The sequence below is a fragment of the Anabas testudineus genome, chromosome 1 (assembly GCF_900324465.2).
Source record: "Anabas testudineus chromosome 1, fAnaTes1.2, whole genome shotgun sequence".
Lineage (NCBI taxonomy): Eukaryota > Metazoa > Chordata > Actinopteri > Anabantiformes > Anabantidae > Anabas > Anabas testudineus.
The window spans coordinates 24244965-24266996 of NC_046610.1; the positions used below are offsets into that span (position 1 = coordinate 24244965).

Here is a 22032-nt window from a genome sequence, read left to right on the forward strand (position 1 = left end):
ACCAAGTTGAAGGAGTGAGAAACCAACCAACATGATACTGTACACAGGTGCATACAGTATCAGTTCACATGTGAGTGAGTGAGTGTGTATGTTGCTCTCTGGTACCAGAATGGGTGCGCAGGTGCCCGCTTAGAGCGTCACGTCGACGGCAGGCGTAGCTGCACATGGGGCATTTGAAAGGCTTCTCCCCGGAGTGCAGTTTGATGTGGCGAAGCAGGTTTCCCTTCTGGGTGAAGGAGGCCCCGCACTGAGTGCAGTGGAATGGCCTCTCGCCTAAGTGAGAGAGAGAGAGAGAGAGAGAGAGAGAGAGAGAGAGAGAGAGAGAGAAAGAAAGCATCATGAAAACAATCCTGCACTTTTTAAGATATTTGATTTCTTAACTTGTTGATCACACAACGTATTTTGATTTCACATGAGTGTTGCTGCAGATTGCATATTACTGTGTATTGTCGAGTTCATTGAATGAATTAGTTTGACCGTGGACTACTGCTGAACAGCGCACTGATGTGAAGCTCACAGTTTGTGATAGCTGTTTTTTCAGGTCTTACTTTAGTTATCAACACTTTTCTTGTTCCCTATGCACGATGAATTGCAAAAATCACAGAATCCTTCACCATCTTTGAAAAGGGAACAAAACACCATCCACTTTGATTGTCAGAAAAGCTAGAAACATGTTCTCACGACTGAAACCACACGAATGCCAAGCACATTGTGCACTTGACTTCCCGTGTTGAAAACACAGCGTCATGAGTTTAATATTCTACACCATCCATGAGTATAACAAAAATGTAAGTTTTACTTCTAAAATAAATAACCACAGCTTGTCATTTTGAAGTCCAAAATTACCCTTTTAAATAAGTCAGTAATGCAATCATTGACATGCGATGATCATGGTTATGATAACAAGTATGGTAACCTCAGCATCTTAATTTCCTAAGCTCTGCTTTGTGACTTTTAGTCACACTATATGGTAGTGAAATGAATAAGAGACTGACACAGATCGTCACGTGTCAAATATTCCTCACTTTCAGGGGAGAATTTGTGACTTTAATTCTTTGCTAGTTTTTGTAGCTGTAGCTTTTTGTTAATATATGACCTTTGCAGATGTTGCCTGCAACTCTATATTTCTTCACAGTGAAGTATTATCTATGTGTGGATAGCCATTGTGGGATGAACATGACTTTCCACACTGTTATTCTGTTCTAAGTACTTGGAATATGTTAATGAACCATTCATTGGAATGCCATTGGAATTGCATAATTCAGGAGAAAATAATGACTGCAGTGCTATGACGTGCTGACCTATCTGCTACTGTGATCAAAAAAACGTATTACATGTGCTTCATATATTGACAACAATGAAGGATATTTCACAATCTTTTGCTGTTGCTGAAGCACCAGTTAAGACGTGTGCGTCATGTGTGATGCAGACTTGCATGTTCTTGATCGTAGTTATTCCATCATATATCTTGACCTAGTCAATGCAAGGCGCTATCTCCCAGTGCTATGAACAGTGTGATGATTGCACAACTGTTGTGTTTGAGGTCAGGTATTTGGGCTGTGTTCCTATGCTTACCCGTGTGGCTGCGCTTGTGCACTAGCAGCACATTGATGCTGACGCAGGACAGGCCGCAGATGTCACAGTTGAGCTTGCCTGATGCCTGGATGCGGGGGGCCACAGCTCCAGACATATAGGTTTCTTCTGCAGCCACTGCTGCTGCGTGGGTGTCTGGCAGAGCCGCACTGTCGTAGCGAGAGTAGTCCACAAGTGACAAGTCCTGTGGTTCATTTAGGGTATCTCCCTCTTCATCTCCCTCCACGTCCCTTTCCTCTTCATCGTCTTCTTCCGTCCTCTCCTCATCAAAGCCGTCCTCCATCCCATCCTCACTGGCCCCCTCTGCTTCCTCTTTTGGCCCCATTGGTCTGTCTTTTTCAGCCTTGAGACACTGTTCATTATCTTCCATCTCCTCTGCCTCAGACTTTATCACACCTATCAGAGAGGAAGCAAAGGAGTTGCAAAGAATAGATGTGAAGCAAAAATTAAACTATACACACAGAAGGTGACTGTCACAGGTTATGTAAAAGCACTGATTTAAAAAGACAGGGCAGATGTATGTGCTGTACATTAACAGTTGCTGCTCTCACTTCCAAATAAGGCACTTAATAAGTTCGAAGTTTGATGAGATACCACTCCAACCAGAATGTAACAGGCTGTCTCATCATCACTTCTACATTTGTATTTATAGTCGATAGTTTGATATTAGTACTAGCACATCTCCAAAGTGTGTGTAGCTTAATTTGGGCCAATGCAAAGTGTCACAGAGATTCAGAAGATGTGTGCTTGAGATAAGGGGAATGCATTTCCTCTGAATACAGAGAAACTAGAACCAGGACAGAAGAGAGACGTTATCCTCCCTCAGACAGATAACACCAATTCTTCATCTGCTTTTAAAAGGAGATCTAAAATTGATTGTTTATTGCCTGTGTCTAGGCTAAACATGTCCAAAATACAATGGTAACCTGCGCCAACGTTTCCCCCTAATTTCCTCTATCGGGCAACACAGCACCCAACTCTAGGCCATTTTGACGGCATTCAAGTTGTTCCTGTTTTGACATGACCTTTTTTTCAGTCCATAGCTACGCCACGCCATCCAGCATGTGCCCATCATGTATATATTTCTTAACACCACATCTGTTGACATGCAAAGTCCTGAGGCCTGGTTAGTAGGACCTCTCACCTAGCCTTGAGCTAAGTGTCAACCAACCCCCAGCATATTCAGTTCCATCCAGAAACCACACTGTGGTCTTGGCGGTGACTGGTGATGAGCTGAAGAGCAGCGCCTTGTATTGTGGAAAGCGCTCAGAGGTGCTATGGAAACTTTGCACACACAGAGCTCTGAGAGGCCTGATATAGAGTCCAGGGTCTCACAGCAGTGAACCGCAGGCTGTGCATCAGATGCAGAGCAGGGCTTTAGGAAGTGCACCCAGTGGGGCAGATGGGTGGCAGTCAGAAATAACCAGGAGTGCTGTTTGCAACATAGTGTTCTTTTTTTTAAGTGACAAAGGCCGCAAGAGACGAGTGAAAAAATGTCTACACTCATATGTGTGGAAGGTTCTCGAAGTTTACAAATGTGTAGAATCTTCCTGATGCAAATTAACTACCAATGTTAACATGTCACATTATGATATACTTGATGATATACTTGATCCTTATGTGGAAATTGTTAAAATCAAGATATATATTTTATCAGACTGTGCATGACAACTGCAGTGAGGAGTAAAAGCAGACCTTGGCCGACGTGGCACTCACGTTATTCCACCACAAACAGTAATAAAACCAGATTCAATACATTTTTAAATTTCACACATTATTAAATTTCACACATTATCAACATAACGCATGCCAGTGCAGGACAATGGCACAAAGGCACTTTTACGACACATATTTTAAGAACTAGAGTACCTAAAACCTGCATGTCCTTGGCCGTCTGTTCAGTTGAATGATCTTACTTCGAGTGCTTGTCCACCATATGTGAACTCTCCTCAGCTGATCATGTTTAATTGCTGTGGACAACAAAATCTTTCATCCGGTCTTTTTTCATGTTAACTGAAGGCAAAGAATAAAACCCTCCACCATTGCACCATTAACTTGCAGAAGGAAAGAAAAATCTACCGAACCAGTTTATGAAACTTTTGGAGCCCTTCAGAAAAACATATAAAAATACATTTACTTTGTTAGTTTCTCTGCCATTTTTCCCTGCAGCAATGTTTCTTGGTGCTAGATCTCAGGGTGCGTAGCACTTCTTCCTACTGTTTGTTAAGCCGTTGGACCAAGCAGAAATCGGGCCACGCTAACAGGTGTGAGTGTAATGGCTACAAAGCAAAGCATAATGGAAAGATGTCAAAAATTTCAAGTGTATCTGGGTGTGTGTGGGTACACGTACGTGGATCTGCAACACCTTCAGCACAGTGCATTCCATTCTCACTGAATGAGTTATCCTCCCTCTCTTCCTCCTCCTCCTGCGACTTCACATCGGCAACATCACTGCAGATGTCTGAAAAAGTCACACATTGTGCATGTGTAAATAGTTTGTGTCAATTTTTGTTTCATTAAGAGACGTTCAAGTTTTTGTCAGTATAATGTTGAAATGAAATATAATGAAATGATAGTATAATGACATCTTAAAATTGTGCAGGGACACCTGTTTTTAAAACACGGACAACTTGATCTCCACGTAGCCTGTTATCAACTGCAGCCTGCACAAATTCCTCCACTTGCACACCTTCAGCTTTCAATACTGTACAGTCATGTGCAATTATGTAGGATGGTGGCAGTTGTGGAGAAATATGTGCAGCCTCATCACATAAACTTCCACACTAAAGACACAAAAGCAGATACTCACCCATCCCGTCGCCCTCTGGGGATGTGAATTCTGGATTTTTGTCTGTATTCATGGCGAAAACAAAGGTCTGTGGAAAATGAGAATATTCCCTAAGTAAGATAAAGACACGACTAGAAGTCTAACTTGGTTAAGTCAGATTCCTTCTTAAGGCGCCCTTTTAAAACCAGGTCTGTCACCATGTGTTTGCGGAGCAATAAAGAGAGAGTACACTTAGCATTTTAACACTACAAAACAGGTGGGTTTGTTACATACATTCATGGTGTGTCATTTTGTTAGACACACTGAGACGAATATAACTTATATAATATTTTATGTGACCATTTGAAGCCCTCCTTGCTATTTCTATAAAGCATGTGAAGAAATAGAAGCAACACTTGCATCTCACTGTTCCTGTTGGTTGGACAGCATAAAAAGAAGTTTATAAAAAAAAAAAAAGTGGGTAAAAGCACACGGTTGATTGCTCGACCCTGTCACTACATTTAGCCTTATGAGAAAGAGATGATGTGTACTGCACATGTATTTCCTGCTGTGTCTGTACACGGGAGCACATCTAAAAGAGCTTTCCACGCTAACAGCCAGTGAGACACAAATACATTTAGCTTCAATTTAAAAATGAACTAGGAAATAAAATATATCACTGTGCACTTTTTTAAAAGCTGCTTTCTAATTCCTGTAGCAGTTTTAATGGTGCTGACACGATTTCCCAAACTCTAACACAAGTCCGTACTTAAAATATGCTGTTAAATAATCTGTACAGACTGTGCTGTAGTTCCTCAGAAAATCTCTCATCATTTAAAGAGCTGTAACTACTCTTTAATTACAATCAGGGGTGACAAAAACAGCAATATCAAACTTTCTCACACGGTCACAATAAAATTGAGCAGCGCATGTCTACACATTACAGTTCATTCTAAGGTACTTTTTCGGTTCTAATTTTTGTTGGAAGATAACATTAAGTTTAAGAATGGATAAAATGAGCTTACCCGCTTTTTGCTCAGCACAGAGAGGTGAACCGATCTCGCAGTAGGAGATTCCACACTCCGCCACTGGACTTTCTCTGAATATGGAATATTCAACGTCACTACGGTGAATTTTGGAGAGATCCTTTAAAGGAACAGGAACTCATTTTAAACAAGGTGGAGCAACAAAGACCAAATCATGTTCATACAGCAAGAGTAGCAACACCTATGATTCAGATTACCACTTACCATTTTCATGATCGGAATATAAAGATTCTTTATACTAAACCTAAAGATGCAGGCACTGTATAGTTTTACGAGTGAAACAAAGAACTGATGGTTATGACGGTTCAAGTTCAGTTCAGGCACTCCACATGGTTCCTGACTTCATTTAATGAGCTGTTACTCCATCTTGTGGCCAAATAACAAAGCTACGTTTGATTTTTACTTCACTCCCTCATCATTAAAAAAATCATTGAGAACACCTGTAGCTGTAGCTCTGTTACCACTTTTAGTTATTTATTTGTGTTCTTCCTGTTGAATTTTACTGGCCATACGGGACCTTGCTGACGAATAAGGGACAAATGAGTGTAGCATAAAACTACTATTTCTACATTCTACTACATTTCCATCTTAAACTTTAGGCATTCATTTGAAATTCACTAAAATAAAACAGCACTATCACACTATCTGAACTACTGAACACTGGATGATGGAGTAATCCTGTTGGCCTAGGATTTTAAAAAGCCACAGAGTTAAAATCATGGCTAGATAACCATTTGACCAGTCAAACATGTTTCGTTTGCCATAATCATTCCACCTGTTCATACAAACTTATATGACAAAATCTGCTCTTATTAAATTAAAATGAGACTTCAGCTCTCTGAGTGAGACAATTCAAGTTATAGTCTTTTGCAGTTTAGCAATAAAATAGAGTCCAGAAAAACACAAAAAGGGAACAGTGCACTAAAATTTCATTGATTTGATCAATTCGAGCAGCTGAAGTTTTATATTAGCTAAAGACGCTGATCTTAAAAACTTTGTAATTGGAGGACTGTGGATTTTTTTCCATTGGAAGCACATTAAGAGGGGATCATTTCACAGTCTGCATTAGTAAGAGGAATGATTAAACAATAAAGCCTCACTATTAATTTAAGACTAACTTGAAAAGCTGTGGACCTATCCCCTAAGGCACTTAAAATGCCCTCAAAACCTTTTTATAAGGATGAAACATTTACACACATTCCCTGCAGTTCTGTCTCTCACAAAGATGTACAGGTTACTAAGACTGTTGAAATATGAAACTAGAGATACACAGTCTCTTACAGCTTCTTGGCAAAGCCAATATCTACAAAACAGCATTAGCAACCACGGATAATCTCTGAGTAACTGCCCTGCATCACAAAGACCCGCCCAAAACACATACATACCAGCCATCAAACACCTCATAAATGACACATAATGAAGTTGCTGGTCCTCTGGTGAGCTCAGGAGCAAGTGAGCAGCTCCAGTAAGCACTAACCACTTTGGTACAGTCATTTAAAAATTTTTGTTATTTAAATTGACAGAGCGACTGAATAAAAGTTTAACCCAGTTGTCCTGTGGATCGAATTGAAGAGATAAAGTGTACACATTTCTGATCATTTACTGTGCTTAGACGGGTGGGGAATCTGGGTGCCAAACAACAAACACTGTAGCACCCACCTGAGTGGTGCACGGCCTTGTAAGGCTTGGCTGCCGCCCATGGCCCGCCTATGGCAACCAGCCACCAGCCTGAAGAAAAAAATCCAAAAGAAAACACACTCACAAAGGCATTACAATACATGCTGGGTTTCCATGGCAAAATGGAAGCAAGGGAACACAGGAAAAAAAAGACTTCAACCAATAAAAGCCATGATTCAAAACCTTAAAGGCTGGGTGGAGGGCATGTCTGCACATACAGCAAACAAAAACCAAGTAACATGCTGATTTACAGACTCTTTCACCATCAAAAACACACACGTATAATAAACTGTCCGGGCCTGCGGCGATGTTAAAACGTATCCTGCGATTCCACTGGTGAGAGTCTTTTTTAGGACTGGTGGGGGAAGGGCTGTAGTTGTGTGTGGGGGGGGGGACGACGACTGTCCATTTGCCTTTTATAGCTGCCCACTCCAGTTAGAGGAGAAAGAGAGATCTGGGGGCCGACATAATGAGGGGTGGAGTGGAGGTGGGTGCGTGGGGGGGGGGTTCAATAGCACACACTGGACTGACCACTGGTCAACACACATGTATGCAAACACAAACACATAAAAACACACTGAGGCGAGGTTGAGGGAGCAGCCATGAGGTTGTTCTGTTGTTTGAACAATGTTTTCAGCCCTGAGGCAAACACAGTGGATGTAGGGGTTAATTTAAGTTGAACAGCACTGCTGTGTTTTCAGTCATTCAACAAAACGCAAATCAATGTATCTGAGTGATTGTCACATTAAATAAGTCAGACTGAAGAGTGGAATAAAGGTTTGGTGAGGAAGAAAACTACATTTACTGTGTATCTGAACAAATGAGAGGGCGATTCAGCTGTGTCTTCTCTCGGTGCGCTCTCGATTGAGAAAGGACAAGTGAGGGAGATTGTATACAAGCTTGTGTGTCTGAGTAGGAGAGCGCTAGAGAGACAGAGGGAGAGAGCTTTAGCCTGGCTTTTTTTCTGCTGTGCCTTTCAGCTCCTCTCTGTAGAAAGAGGCGTGTCCAGTATAAAGTCCAAGGAGAGCCACTCGAGTTGAGCCATTCTCAAGAGCAAGTCCTTTGCACTGCACACAAGCAAGAGGAGGAAACAACAGCTGTTACTTAAAACACAGCCTTTTGATGAGCCGCTTTGCATTTGGACACTTGTAGATCAGATTTTTTGGTGTTTCAGCAGAGGGTGAGCGAGCCTCTGGACTCAAACTCGAAGACAGAGCAAGACTCACCTGAACCCACTGGTGGATATTCTTCCTGCAACTGTTTGTACCAACATAACAAAAACTAGTTCTTTTCACCACTAGATTCGCCAGCCGAGCAGATCAAGAGCAGGCTCCAATTTCTGTGCTGTGAAATTGAATCAGAGGAACGGAGAGGCAATACAGCAGAGGCATTGTGTCCCTGCATTTGAAACACTAACCAGCTGAAAATATCAAAGACCATCCTGGACACAGTGTTCCTCTTAATCCTCTCTGTCTAAAATCAGCCGTTGAAGTAGAAAGTGATCAAAAGCTGCACAACACTCAGAGAGGAGAGGGAGGCTAAGGGGAACATACACAAGGGCAAAGGATTGCGTGCAGGTGCCGGGGCTGCCATGGTGCGTGGAGGTGGTGTGGCAGCAGCTCCATCCTGCTGGGGCCTTTGGGTGTTTGGCACCCTGTTGCTGGTGGCACTGGGCTTGTCGGACCAGGCCATTCGTTGCCCAGTGTGCTCTGAGGAGAGGCTAGCTAGCTGCCGTTTACCGGAAGGCTGCGAAGAGACGGTGCGGGAGCCTGGCTGCGGCTGCTGCCCCACCTGTGCCCTGCCTAAAGGGGCACACTGTGGTGTCTACTCACCTCGATGTGGTACGGGCCTCCGCTGCTACCCGCCGCGTGGCGTGGAAAGGCCACTGCACTCGCTGATGCATGGTCAGGGGGTGTGCACCGATGAAAGAGAGGTGGAGGAGAACTCAGGTGAGAGCAAAGGGGTCAGAGTCTGTGTGTGAACTGATGACAATCCACTTCTATACACTGGCACAATTTACACCCTATTTGATGTCTTTGTCAAAATGCTGTTATTGTATGAAACATGTAATAAGTGTCAGCCACAGCTGATCAGGTCTGTGTCCACCCGGACTTGCACTCTGTGGACTCATGGCCAAACAGACCTTGAATATTTTCTGCCTTTGCTGCCTAGGCCTTACCTGAGCTGGGCAGGGTCAGAGTTGGTGGTGTGTGGCAATGTACTGGTTGTTTACCTTAATCTCAGCTAAGCCACAGACCAGTGTGCACACATACAAGCTCCTCACGCATGGCCTGATGGGAGAGTGCACACAGTCCCTCTGTTGTCTTGCGGCTGGTTGTTGTGAAAGGGGCCCTGCTGTAAGACGCAGAGCAGGCTTCAGAGAGGAGAGTGGAGGAGGTGTGATGATAGCTGGAGTGGGTGTGTGTGCATATGAGTGTGTCTGAGAAGCTTGTAGTGGATGTGCCTTCTCCATGTGTCTGCACTCTCCATGACTGTGTGGCGTGCAAGTAAGACCACACCTGTTTTAGTGAAGGAAACATCTATTTTGTTAACAACAGTGAAACAAACTTTCCCAGCATTCTTTGGGTGTGCAATTGCCTCATTGTGCCAATGTCAAACTGAGATCCCGCAGGTAGGATTGTGGTGCAGGCAGTGAAATCCATTGTGGTGGTTCAAGGAATGTGAGAGTGTGTGTGAGTCTAAGTGAATGTGTGTGTGTTTGTAATGGGGGAGGTAATAAAAGCTGCTCTATGAAATGACTGTAATGGAGAGTGGCCAGTCTGGGGCTATTAGAGCTCTCTGAGATCAGTAATTTACTTGGTGTTCTTTCGTGGATGCCCCCATTGCTCCCCCTCCTGCTCTTGTTCTGCTGTCAATGTCTCTATCACACTCTTGTGGGCTGTTTTTTATTCTCCTCATGGTTGTTGCATTCCTCTTGCAAAGAAGAAAGTCTGTTTCTAGTTTGACACAGTGGGATGTCTAATACTGGATGTCTTATCTGCATATCCAGTTCCAGTTCGCTGCTTTGACGTAAACTTCTTTCTACTGACAGTCTGAAACAATCTCTACTGTTTGTTTTCCTCTGCTTTGCACAAAGGGAGTGGTGTTGATTTAATTCAATTATGTCTGTGTATGAGACAACTGTTATAATGTGTCGCAGACAAGGTGGTTCCTTCATTTGTTCCAGATTATCTACTAACTGGCCCGGCTTTGTTTCCAGGCCCATAGACAGTTGCTCGTAATGGCAGTAGGCTATATGCTAGTGCCAGAATATCAAAAACTTGGACCAACTTGGCCAATATATCACTCCCAGGACACTCATCTTCGTTGCAGCATGTGTTCTCCCTGGCCCTGGGCGCAACCCCCTCCCAACCCTAACAAGCCTTCGAGTGCATCGCCCACCGCGTCCAGCTCCTTCATGAGGATGAGCTCATCGGCTCTGTTGCTGCCAGAGCTGAAATGAGAGCCTTCTGCTCCCTGTGCAGGGCCAGTATAGGTTAGGACCGGCACATTGCGTGACTAAATAGAATCAGAAAGAAGAGGAAAGCTGTTTAGAGCGTGATAAAAATGAGCGGCCGTGTCAGCTTAGCCCAGCTCTGTCCATCCAAACCATATTATCTTGCAGAGGGTTCTTCCTGAATATTATTTCTGCTTTCTGAAGCTGTATTGTCTGATCAGCTGGCCCAGAACTGGGTTATAGTGCACCAAGGGGAGTCTCAGGTCCTTTCTCCGAGGCAGCGCGGCAGTAGTTTGAACATTTTGGAAAGTTCATAAGTTCTGTTTTGGTGTCCTGTAATCTGAGCACCAAGTTCTGTTTGCCTCCTCACTCCTTCTCACCCCTGAAGTCTGTCATAACAAAGTGGGAAAGCTCTGCCTAATAAGTCTCACTGTAAATCAATTCTTCTGGGCAGAAGCCCAGATCCTCTGTATAAGAAACGTAAACTGGAGAGACGATCAGAAAGGCACGAGGGTAAGGCAAAGAGCATCTCTAGTCCAAGCAGGAGATTTCCTTTGTGGTGCATTCACTATACTTATGCATTATTAAACAAGGTGGTGCATCTCCTGAATACATGTCTGACACTGCCCCACTCCTAGCAACAGTGAACATGCTAGATAAAAATAGAAGAGGGTTTTTAAAAACCAAGAGATGTCATAATGAAAAGGACCTTGGGATAGGGGCAGATCTTAACAGCTCACTGAATGAAATTTACTGTGTCCAGGCTAATAATTACAGTCCTGTATCTTTATACTACAAGATAAGACTGGTATCACAGTTCATTGTGTTGCTGTATGATTGTGACCTCATTTGGAGGATATATTACATTGCAAAAGGGTTTCAGATTGGCAAAAAATCTGAGCTATCCACTACTTTTCTGTGGTTTAAATGCAGTATTAGTACTATATAAAAGGTGTCTCTGTTAAGGCTATTCTTGAACTGAATTTCCATAGCAACCACAAGCACTAAGACAGCTTTAGTGCTTCTTAATATCCCATTCCTAGAAACCCTCTCTATTCTAATACTTCAAGTAAATCATCATGCATGTGTTGGCATCCATTCCCACATTCCTGCTGAGTATGCTTTGGTGTTGTGTTGAAAAGCTTCCCTCTGGAACCAGATATCATTTACAAACTGATACAGATGTCAGATATGAAAAGTCTTACACTTACAGGCACCAAAGTAGTTGCATGAATGAGGCTGTCGGTGGAGCCACAATCTGGCCCACTATGCTCAATTTACTGTGACGCACACAGGTCTTTATGAAAGGAGCCGGCTAACCTAGATCTTCTTTTCTACTACGAGCAGGTTGTGTTTGAATTGTCAGCTGGTTAAAGATGTAGATGTATTTCCAGGGTGCTACATGAAGATTGCAGATGTCCCTAATGTTGTGTATTTGCTTACTCTGGGCCGTGAAGCACATTTGTACAGCTGGAGCTCGTATGCAGGAGTAAAAGTGATTTGCTAATTGCTGTTCTCCGTGAGACAGGGACCCCGTCTGGTGCTGGAGCTGTGAGATACACAAACAATCCAGCATTGTCCTGGCTGTGAGACACGAAGACAGTCAAGAGCTGGGATTTTAAATGTTAGCCTAGTATTTCAGTAATAAAAACTATAACACTACAGCAACTGTCATCTACACCTCTGGATAACAAATGGTGATTTTATTAAGACATAACAATATTTTTGCTTTTCGTTAAGATGAAATACTGTATAAATTCTATTATGCTGTAGTAAGGATTACTAATCCTTGCACCTTTACTCAAGACCTTGATACTGTACATATATTAAAACAAGAACCTACTCAAAGTTAAGTTCATGATAATTTGACCTGATGCACTGCAGCTGCAGGTTTCCCTCTATTCATAGATGGATTTAACACATCCAGTAACAGTGCAGCAACAAGTGATGGATGGCTAGGATTACCCCAGCTCACGGTGACAGTTTACTCACACATCTGCAAGCAAATAAATCCACAAAATAAGCAGTAACGGAGTCTGGCCTATTGAGTTGAGGTGAAGATGATCATGATACCTCTATTCAGTTTATACTGTTGGATTTGTGACAAAAATTCTGATGTCTTTGAACATGTTTTTATCTGGATGGGAAATAAGACAACTTCCTGAAAACAGAAGAAACTATGAATCTCAGAGGAGGTGGTAAATGTGGGAAAAACCTCACACTGCACAAAAGTTCCAAAAATGTGGTTTATTTTTTTTTTATTTTGATGTTTCAATCCAAAATATTTTGGTTAGGATAAAGAATAATATTTATCCTGGGGATGATCCATGTGGAAGAGTTTCTATTCTACCCTGTTCTTGGGTTTTTGGCTCTGTCCACACAAGGAAGCTGCCATGGAAAAGCATGATACTGATTTTGTACTTGGCTTCGGGTTCAGTGAATGTTCTTCTACTCTGGTGTTATTTCAGTTCGATGTGCTTCTAAATAGAATGTTATGAACTTATTTGTTCTTCGATTTGTTGTGACCACTTATGTTCTGCTCTACAGCAAATCAGACAGGACAGAGAGGTTTGGCTGTGCACTAACACACATGTTGTACCTATAGTTGAATGGGAAGTGCCTGGAGCATCAGGTATCAGGTGGAGCTGCAGAAGGTTTCGTGTCTTTGTGATTTGGTGCTGACTTAACGTTCTATCTTTTCTTTGGAAAATGACACTGTGAAGCGTTCCAACATTTCCACTGGCCTTCTTACAGCAGATGACAGTAGACTTGAACAGTGCTCAACTCTGATGATTACTTGATTCTAACCTATCCTAAGCCTGGGAACCAGGGTCTGACATTCTGGCAGCATCCAGCGTTGACTGAAAACGTTTTTGGTAGTAAGCCTAGTTGACTTCAACGTTGCATTCTCCCACAAAAACCTTTCAAAGTAGCAGAGAGTATTCAATTTTCAGGAGCTTATTTACTGTTAATATACTACAATCTATTCTTTTTAGTGTGAAAAAATCTCTGTAAAATTCACATTTAATCCTCTCTAGAAATGTTTTGGTGAAATGACCCCTTGCAGCAATACTGGATCTGTCTACGTCACTATCGATCAGTTTAAACATTTAATACTGATATATGTTTTTATGGTTAGTCAGTCTGTTTGGTCAGAAATATACTATGCTACATGTATAACCACACCCAACAGTGATGTCACTGTGTGCTGACACGCCCTGAAGTACTCTTCTTCATCACTACAGTAGAATGAGAGGCTAAACCACTGGAGGTCAGCAAAATATGATATTCAGATGATTATAATATATTATATTTCTTTAGTTTCAAAATATATATATATTTTAGATGAAATAGATATAATTTATTAAAGATTATTAGAGGTTAAAGCGTTTATTAAAGAAATGTGACCAAACTCTACACAATGAAACAGCTGAAAATCAACCAGGTAGTACTCATCAGCCATAACATACACTAATGCAGATACAAATGGTGTCCTTCAGATAAGCTTATATGGGTACACATTCTTTAAGGTGTTGCTCAGACTTTTTAAACTCACAGTTTTTATCTGCCTCACTTCACAAGCACCCTGTAACTATCCTCAGCATATCTGTATTTAATAGACTCCAAATGCTATCATTATTTTTAAAAGGGTGCAACTCAGGTTTTTGTATAAATGTTTCACATAGAGGACTCTTTTTTGGGCTTAGATCTGAGCTAGTAGAAGTATAAACATAGGAAAGTACTCTGCCAATTCCTCTGTGCATAACTAAATATTTATTTGAAGAGGACATTTGTCTTCAGGGTTTACAAGCTCAGTCTTAAAGCCCCGAACAGTAGAATCTGAAACGTGATGACCTCTTTAGTTCTTTATGTCACTGTTTTACAGACTGCCAAGTGAAGGTAAATATTCTGTATAAACAGACGATGTGGCACAGATTTGTCACTTTGTGGATAAATGATGAAACTGAAAAGAACTGCACAGGGAATGTTTCCCAAAAAAAGGACCTGCCAAGCCGAGTTTTCTCTCTCTCTCAACCCATACTGAATGATGCTTAGTGGCCAGGCTGATGAATACATTAGCGAGTGCTACGGCTGATAAGTGACACCAAATATTTAAGTAAGAACTAGGTTGAGCAATCAGTTCAGTTCATTGTGTAACAGGTTTGGAATTTGTCAGTCAAATGCTAACAAAGTGGAGGGGCTATATTGTTCTAGTATTGTGCTGTTAGACAAATGAATTTGATTATGAATTGAACCTGTTCCTTAACTGACCTGCAGTGGTCTTTGTTGACTTAGCTGAAGTATGTTCATATGCTTTCTTTATTTTGGTGGTCCAGCTGTCATAGGCAATACATCAGCTCCAGTGGATGATGCACTTATTATTAGTAAGTGCATCATTTTAAAGGTTATGGAGTATTTAAGAGTTAAATTTTAAAAGTTCCATTTGATTTAAAGTGGCAACTTCCTCCATGGAAAACAGCAGTGGTAGCAAACAGGACATGCCACCTCTGACCCATTTCTAAATCACTTTGGCTCGCCCTGCAAAAGAGCGTGGAATCGGAAAAGTGTGAACTGGCAGAAGAGAAGACAGAACAGCTTGGCACAAAGGAAACAGCTGAAACCCTGTTGGCTCTTGTGGAAGAAAGTGCTGATGAGTAGGGCTTAGCAGCAACAAGACTAAAAATACAAACAGCCAAGAGACACGTCCCCCCAGATAAGCCAAGCCAAGCAACATGATGGTCTATAAAGTTTAGAGAAACCCAGTCACCTTTCAACTATTGTCACTGAGTTGTAAATAATTCTAGTTCTATCTTTCTATCATTGTCTAGAAAATGTTCCCGGATCAATATCCTTAATATCCTGGCTCTACCAGTCCATTAGTACTATGTGAAAAACGTGTGTCTAAGTATGCCTTCATGCACTGTAGACCAGGAGAAAGACTGCGCATGTCATGAACTGATCCAGATCATGAAATAAGGAGGCTACTAACCTTTACTGTCTCTCTGCCAGCAGAAACTAACTTGATGCTTGGCAGTGACCTTAGATTTTAACCAGAGCTCAGATCTGGTTCACTGATCAGAGGGAGAAAAGTTTCAAAACAGTAAAACAACAGTTCAATGCTTTGATTCCACTGCCAATCTGTGAAATGCCATGAGCTATGTGTAGAAAACACAAAGCACTGCCAAGTCTTCCAAGCCACAGGTGAGAGGTAACATGCGTGTCAGAAAGACACAAGCTTTTCCCCCCATTCTGCTCATATTGAACCTCCAACTAAAACACACACACACACACACACACACACAGAGTTGTGCCCACTTGTGACAGTGCAAAAACCTTCTTTGTGGACGGATGGAGAATGAAGGGAGGTGGTGGTGGGGGGGGGGGGGGTATTTCCTGAGGAAGCAGCTGGCTGCCTGCAGGGCCACAGAACTGCAGGATTATAGGGATACAAAGGTGAATGTGGCGCAAACCACAATGTACAGAGGGTGGCAGAACAGGGGTGGTATCGTTTTAAAAAGCATCATGGCAAAGAGGACCAGGGTGAGAGCTGAGGTACAGATTACCTCCCAGAGCGGGAACTCAGCTCTGTGTCCTTGAGGTTAACCTGGCCTCATTTTTAGCCTACATTTCACCACGTTCAGCTGTATGGGACGTTATATAGCAGGACTAGGAGAACTAGCAGAACAGTTTGTGCCCTCTATTTTGACACCAAACCAAATAAGTGAAATAATGGCTGCCATAAATAAGCATTTCATTAAAATGCAATATCATAAAAACCTGCAAATTATTTTACAGAAAGTTAATGTAGAATTTTTTTTGTTCATCTTGTTGTTATTCCTCACCCATTAGCAATGGAACGGCAGGATGAGATTATCCCTGAGCACCCGAACAACAGCAATATCCGGTGCAGCCCACAGGACAGGCGATGCATACAGAAGACTCTGGCCCGACACCCTCCAAAATCTACAAATCAGAGAAGCAACACCGCCAGGGAGGAGACCAAGGCAGCGCTGGTGAGAGAACCAATCTTATCAGTTTCACAGACAACAACAAATCCAGGTCATGCAATCCACTCCACTCCACATGCCACGGCACCAGCAGGTGTTTTGCATTAGAGTTTTATAGTTAGAAAAACCACAAGTGTAACAGGCAGGTTATAAATTGTATAAATTAGCTATTTACAGACCATAACATTTAACTGGGGTCTTGTGAAATAAAGTACAGGTGTACATTGACATCAACATGCAATTTGCTGTTTTAACATTGCCAAGAGCAGGATCATAACATCCCCATTAATCAGTAACAGGCTGGTATTACCACATTTTATGACATTGAAGTAATGCAGAAACATGTTACATGAATGCACAGCACTACCAAAGTCTGCCATGTATCCCATTTATTTGGTCCTACCACCCAGGTACGTTTATATATTTGTCTTTATGGTCTTCCTGGGGATACAGTTGAACTGGCTATGACTGATTAAAAAATCTACCAGAATGATGCCTGCACATAAAATCACTAGTTGGCTTGTCAGTGCTGCCGACACTGAGCAGACACATTTTTAAGAAATATTAAAATGTTGACATTTATTACAGTCAGATTATAACTATTGTGGTGACTGATTTTTACAGTTCAGCTCAACTTTCTCACGATGTTCTTGTCCATTTTGAAAAATTAGAGAAAACAATTTGACAGTATTTCACATTACAGAGAACCTTTCTTATGCCACTGTAAATGCCTATGTACAGCTACATCTGGAATTCTGCTGTGTTAACATCAGTTACAAAATGATTTCTCCTACAGGCTCCGTGCCGTGCTGAGCTGCAAAGAGCACTGGACAGACTTTCGTCAAACACCCGCACACATGATGATCTCTTTACAATTCCAATACCTAACTGCGACAAGAACGGAGATTTCCACGCCAAGCAGGTCGGTGATTTTAAGCCCACTCTTATTAGGAGCTTTATTCAATTACTCAGCAGGCCGCTATTTGGCCGTGTGCACTGGTGAACTGTGAATCTCCATTAATAAGCCAGCACAAATAAAAATGCCTATCTTTATACTTCAAACAGTTCTTCTCAGACTACATCAGGAATTGGGGCCAAAACACAAAAATGCCTGCAGCCAATGAAATATTGTCTTACCAGTTCAAGATCAACACAAAAGTGTCTCCAAACAGACTTGTTGTGCTGATGCCAAGACCTTATTTTCACATGAACAGTGATTTACTTTCAGAACTGTGTGTAAAGCGGTTTCCCCCTCAACTCTTCGACAATAATCACTTCATTGCTGTGATGGATGCAATTAACTTTTGGATCCAGTTACTTTTTTGTTATTGTGCCTTTGCAAGATTGGGCAACTATGCAGATAAGAGCGAGAGAATCAGAGAACATAAAAACCCAGATAAGACTGCTCTGAGCTGTATGTGCAATCAAAGCAGCAGATGAAGAGGCAGTGATAAAAGGAAAGCTCTGCTAAGGCACCAGCCATCAACAGTCTGAGCTATGTTGTGTAACTTGGTTAAAGTAGCCCTGCTTGCTCAGATTCACAGTCACTGTTTACTCTTTAACTAAAAGTGCACTGTGATAAAAAAAAATGTAAAAAAAAAAGGAAGTGAAGCACAGGTCATGAAGGACAACTGGGAGTCATTTCATGGCAGGGTTGCTCTGGGATTGTTAACTGGTCTTAAAAGCATTTTGAAACTGTAAATCACACGGGGAATAAAATCACACAGTAAATTTTGTATAACAGCAATTGTTAAAATCCCATAGAAGAAATCTCAGGAGGATTTGAATCCAATAATTGAATTAGTTGAAAAACTTCTCACAGTTTTCTTAAGGCAACTTTAACTGACAGCTGGGTGTTATTTACCTTCAAGTATGATTCTGTTTCTGGCTGAGTAAACAACATTGGTTTCATGTGGTCTGGTACTGAAATAACATTGCATCTGTATTCAAGACAAAGCCAAGCTCTGCAAACAATGAAAAAATCTTTGAAAACTTTAAAAGGCAGGTCTGATGTAATCTTAAAAGATTTATGGTCCTGCCAACAGAGCACTGACTCTTTCAAGATAATCAAACTGGTCTGTAATCTCTTACCTATGCCTCAGTATTATATAAACCTGCATTACCTGATTTCTTGGGAGTCGCACAATATACACAAGTGCACATATTAACAAACTGGTGCCTATTTACACAAACAGCAAACATTAGCATTAATCTGTTCACCTGAAGGTTTTAAGTCACACTTAAGAGAGTCACCTCTTAAAATGACACAGACGTTTAAAATGTGCTGCACATCACTTTAAAAATAATAATGATGGATGAGGCAGTTCTGCACGTGAATGACATGCAGCCAGCCACCTGGGTTGTTTTTCCTGGGAGACTTGTCAGTCTGACCTCTACAGCCTACCTGATTTGCTGTGTGAAATATTTAGTTGACATTCTGTGTGCACACATTAAACAGGCTGACAAATCTGACCTTAGACCTGCTGGATGTACTACATACTACAGTACTTACACACTAAATAATTACAGGATTACGGTATATATTGGAACACATTATCAACTTACAAAGTATTGTGGTACTTTACAGATGTGGCTACTGTGTCACCACTTTTTTTTTACCACGTTGCGTAAATATTTTTGTCTACTATATGACCCCTAGGGGGCTCTGTAGATATTGACACTGAACACACTAACATACTGAACATACTAATGGCAATGGCGGTAGTAAAACTGGCACATTAATAAATGCTGTTTAGCTCAGTAGAAAATTTGCATCTGTCATTTAAAATGCTGTAAAACAACTAGAATATTTAATTTATTTATGTCCACAGTGTCATCCTGCACGTGACGGTTTGCGGGGAAAGTGCTGGTGTGTGGATCAGAAGACGGGCATGAGGCTGCCGGGGCCGCTGGAGCTGCGAGGGGATCTGGACTGTCACCAGTTAATGACAGCTAACCTGAGGGATTGAGGAGTTAGGGGTGGCAATGGGGGTGCAGGACCAGCCTAATTCTACTGATGTTCATCAGTAGAACCACATGAGGAAAGGACTTCGATCTAAAGCCTCACTTCACCTGAAGCCAATGGTACTTGAGCTTAGACAACAAAAAGGAAATCATTCAATTGTGTTCTTTTGCTATTTTGTTTCTGTGTCTGAGAATATGTGATCCCTGAGTCTTTTGAGCACTTGTTCTGTATCGTGTCTACTTCGTGAACTGACCGATCTTTAGACACGTGCTCTTTACAGTAACAGGTAGCCCAAAACAACCTTCCATGGATTTCAGTTCCAGCTGTGATCCTTATTAGAGAGCAAAATGTGTTGTTGTGTCTAGTCTACATTCAGTATAGTTTTGAAAGGTGACAAGAAAGTGCTTCAAACCCACCAAATAATCAAACCTGCCTTACTCTTTCTGGAGCACTAGATCAGTTGGAATGCGTACATCATACTCTCAAATAAAGGACTAGTTTTTCATGCGCTGTGTGTAATTCAGTGAAATGTGGCTCATTTTACTGTTTTACAGTATGTGTAGAAAATGCCTACCTGCACGGTTAGTGGATTAAAACAAATCAGAAAATGTATTTGCAAACACAGCAACAACACAAGAGCAGCAATAAAGACGGTATGGGAACAACACATAAAATGAAATAAGAAATGACTGACAAAGGAATACACCTATCCAATGGCTCAAGTTACCAAATGACACATAAGACATAGTTTTTCACAACATGGACACCAAAGTGAAAAGTGATATTTGTTTGAAAAGCTGCATCCCTGAAAGCCCAGAATAGATTTGCTTCATCTCCTTGAGGTTAACTGCATCCCCTTCTCTATGCCTACAAGCTCTTTCTAGCATTGTGGTCCAAAAGGACTGGCAGCGTAGCTGGGCCAGGAACTCTGTACACTGCTGATAGGATAATCTTATTTCTCCAGCTGATGCTAAGATGCCAGTGTGACTCTTGTGTTTGTATGAATATGCTTCAACATCAAGGAGTTCTCTCCAAACAGACTGCTTGGCAGATCTTTGGTGGTGCTATATACAGATTGTGCCAAAAAACAAATAAAAAAAATGGCTTCTGCACTTTTTGGGCATTGTTTAGGATTGGAATGGAAGAGTGGGATTTTCAGGAAGTGGCACAAATAGCATCAGCAAGTGTGAGGATCGCCTGTATGTGTGACCATCTGCACTAGCTATTGACAAAGGCTTTCCATGTGTGTTTTCATGTTATTGTCAACAAATGAAAGTAACACCCCACACTTGCTGTGCACTGTCACTACAATTAATGGGCTGAATGTTTCAATGGCCAGTCTTGTAACCTGCTGGTGTGATGTTTTTTTTAAATATACAAGTAAAGCTTAGTAACATTTTATGATTAAGCTGAAACTTCTAGCTAACATGAGGCTATGAATGGAGGAGTCTGCTGTAGCAGTAAATATATCATAGTCTTATGGAAACCAGAATTTCCAATGCTAGTTATCAGTTTCATTTAATCTCTAGGGCATCAAACTAGTAATTACAGTAGTACATTACCACTGCAGTGACACAGATAATATTTCATATATTGTACGTGAGGTTGCTAATATTCTTATAGCAATTTGATTGTATTGGTGGAGTGCATTGTTAGTTCAGGAGAGAGTGGCAGGTTTAAGCTAATGCTGCTGTTTGTCTTCATGAGATATGAACAGCCTGCTCCATCTGTTCCATAGCACACTTTGTTATTATTGACATTGAAAACATGAATGAAAATAGTGTGCGTAATATGCGTGGATGGATGGTTATTGGTGTTGATGTCACTCTGGTAGTCTGTGCCATGGCTTGGGTTCGCTGGAGAACAGGGATAAAGAGTGCAAAGTCCACAGAGAGAGAGTCACGTCACACAGGACGGTGCTAATGTCAACCTAACAAATGATAGGGGTGTAGATAAAAAAAAAAGAAAGAAAGAAAAAACACAGCTACCGTTGTACAATGGATATTGATTCTTGTCGCTTTCTGTGTCTTTACCTCAACATCACTTAAGCTTTAAATAAGACTATCTGAGCACATCAGACTATGGGAGGTTCATTCTGTTGCACATAGAAATAAAAAAGGAGTCATGAAAACATTATATTATTAGTAGAAGTAGTATTATAAACTTTCTCCACACTGCTCCACTGTGAATTTGGTCTAATCTTTCTAGAAAGCAGTCACGCATAAATATATCACACCTATAAACAGAATGTGAGAAAAACAAAAATCATCTATATACAGCACTTCTCTTATTCATGTACTTTGTGAGGTAGTAACACATATGATCTGTATTTGTAGGTGCTCCATCCCACTAATCTCATCTCAAGTAACAACTGTTCTGGGCCAGCTCATTCAGTTATCAGCCTGAGGGTTACGTAGACGTATCTTCAGAGCGGTGTTGCAAAATTCAATTTAACACTGATGAAGGAAAAAAACTTTAAGACAATTACAATCTAGCTATTGTGCTAGTTTTTCTGTCAT

At 41.4% G+C, this 22032-nt stretch overlaps 2 protein-coding genes across 7 annotated transcripts in view; one reads left to right on the forward strand and one right to left on the reverse strand.

The window, feature by feature from the left end:
* LOC113162418 (DNA-binding protein Ikaros-like) overlaps positions 1-22032 on the reverse strand; it is a 28229-nt gene that overhangs the window by 3670 nt on the left and 2527 nt on the right. For 2 of the 6 annotated variants that reach the window (XM_026360529.2, XM_026360528.2), the window contains exons 3-8: positions 7066-7134; positions 5386-5506; positions 4403-4469; positions 3944-4054; positions 1576-1989; positions 106-273 (exon numbers count right to left, since the gene is read on the reverse strand). In XM_026360529.2, the coding sequence (XP_026216314.1) occupies positions 106-273; positions 1576-1989; positions 3944-4054; positions 4403-4469; positions 5386-5506; positions 7066-7134 (950 nt within the window). Of the gene's footprint in view, positions 1-105; positions 274-1575; positions 1990-3943; positions 4055-4402; positions 4470-5385; positions 5507-5610; positions 5695-7065; positions 7330-22032 lie in introns of those variants that run through there. The other 4 variants (XM_026360531.2, XM_026360530.2, XM_026360532.2 and 1 more) reach the window with 4 other exon arrangements.
* On the forward strand, positions 8106-21969 carry LOC113162422 (insulin-like growth factor-binding protein 4). The gene is made up of 4 exons (XM_026360542.1): positions 8106-9032; positions 16391-16554; positions 17345-17470; positions 19380-21969. Exons 1-4 carry the CDS (start codon positions 8675-8677, stop codon positions 19515-19517), a joined length of 786 nt encoding a protein of 261 aa, XP_026216327.1. The 5' UTR covers positions 8106-8674; the 3' UTR covers positions 19518-21969.

Coding starts and splice junctions, on each gene's coding strand:
- LOC113162422 (XM_026360542.1), top strand. CDS start 8,675: ATGGTGCGTGGAGGTGGTGTGGCAGCAGCTCCATCCTGCTGGGGCCTT. Junction 16,555..17,344: donor AGGAGACCAAGGCAGCGCTG/GTGAGAGAACCA, acceptor TTTCTCCTACAG/GCTCCGTGCCGTGCTGAGCT. Junction 17,471..19,379: donor GAGATTTCCACGCCAAGCAG/GTCGGTGATTTT, acceptor TTATGTCCACAG/TGTCATCCTGCACGTGACGG.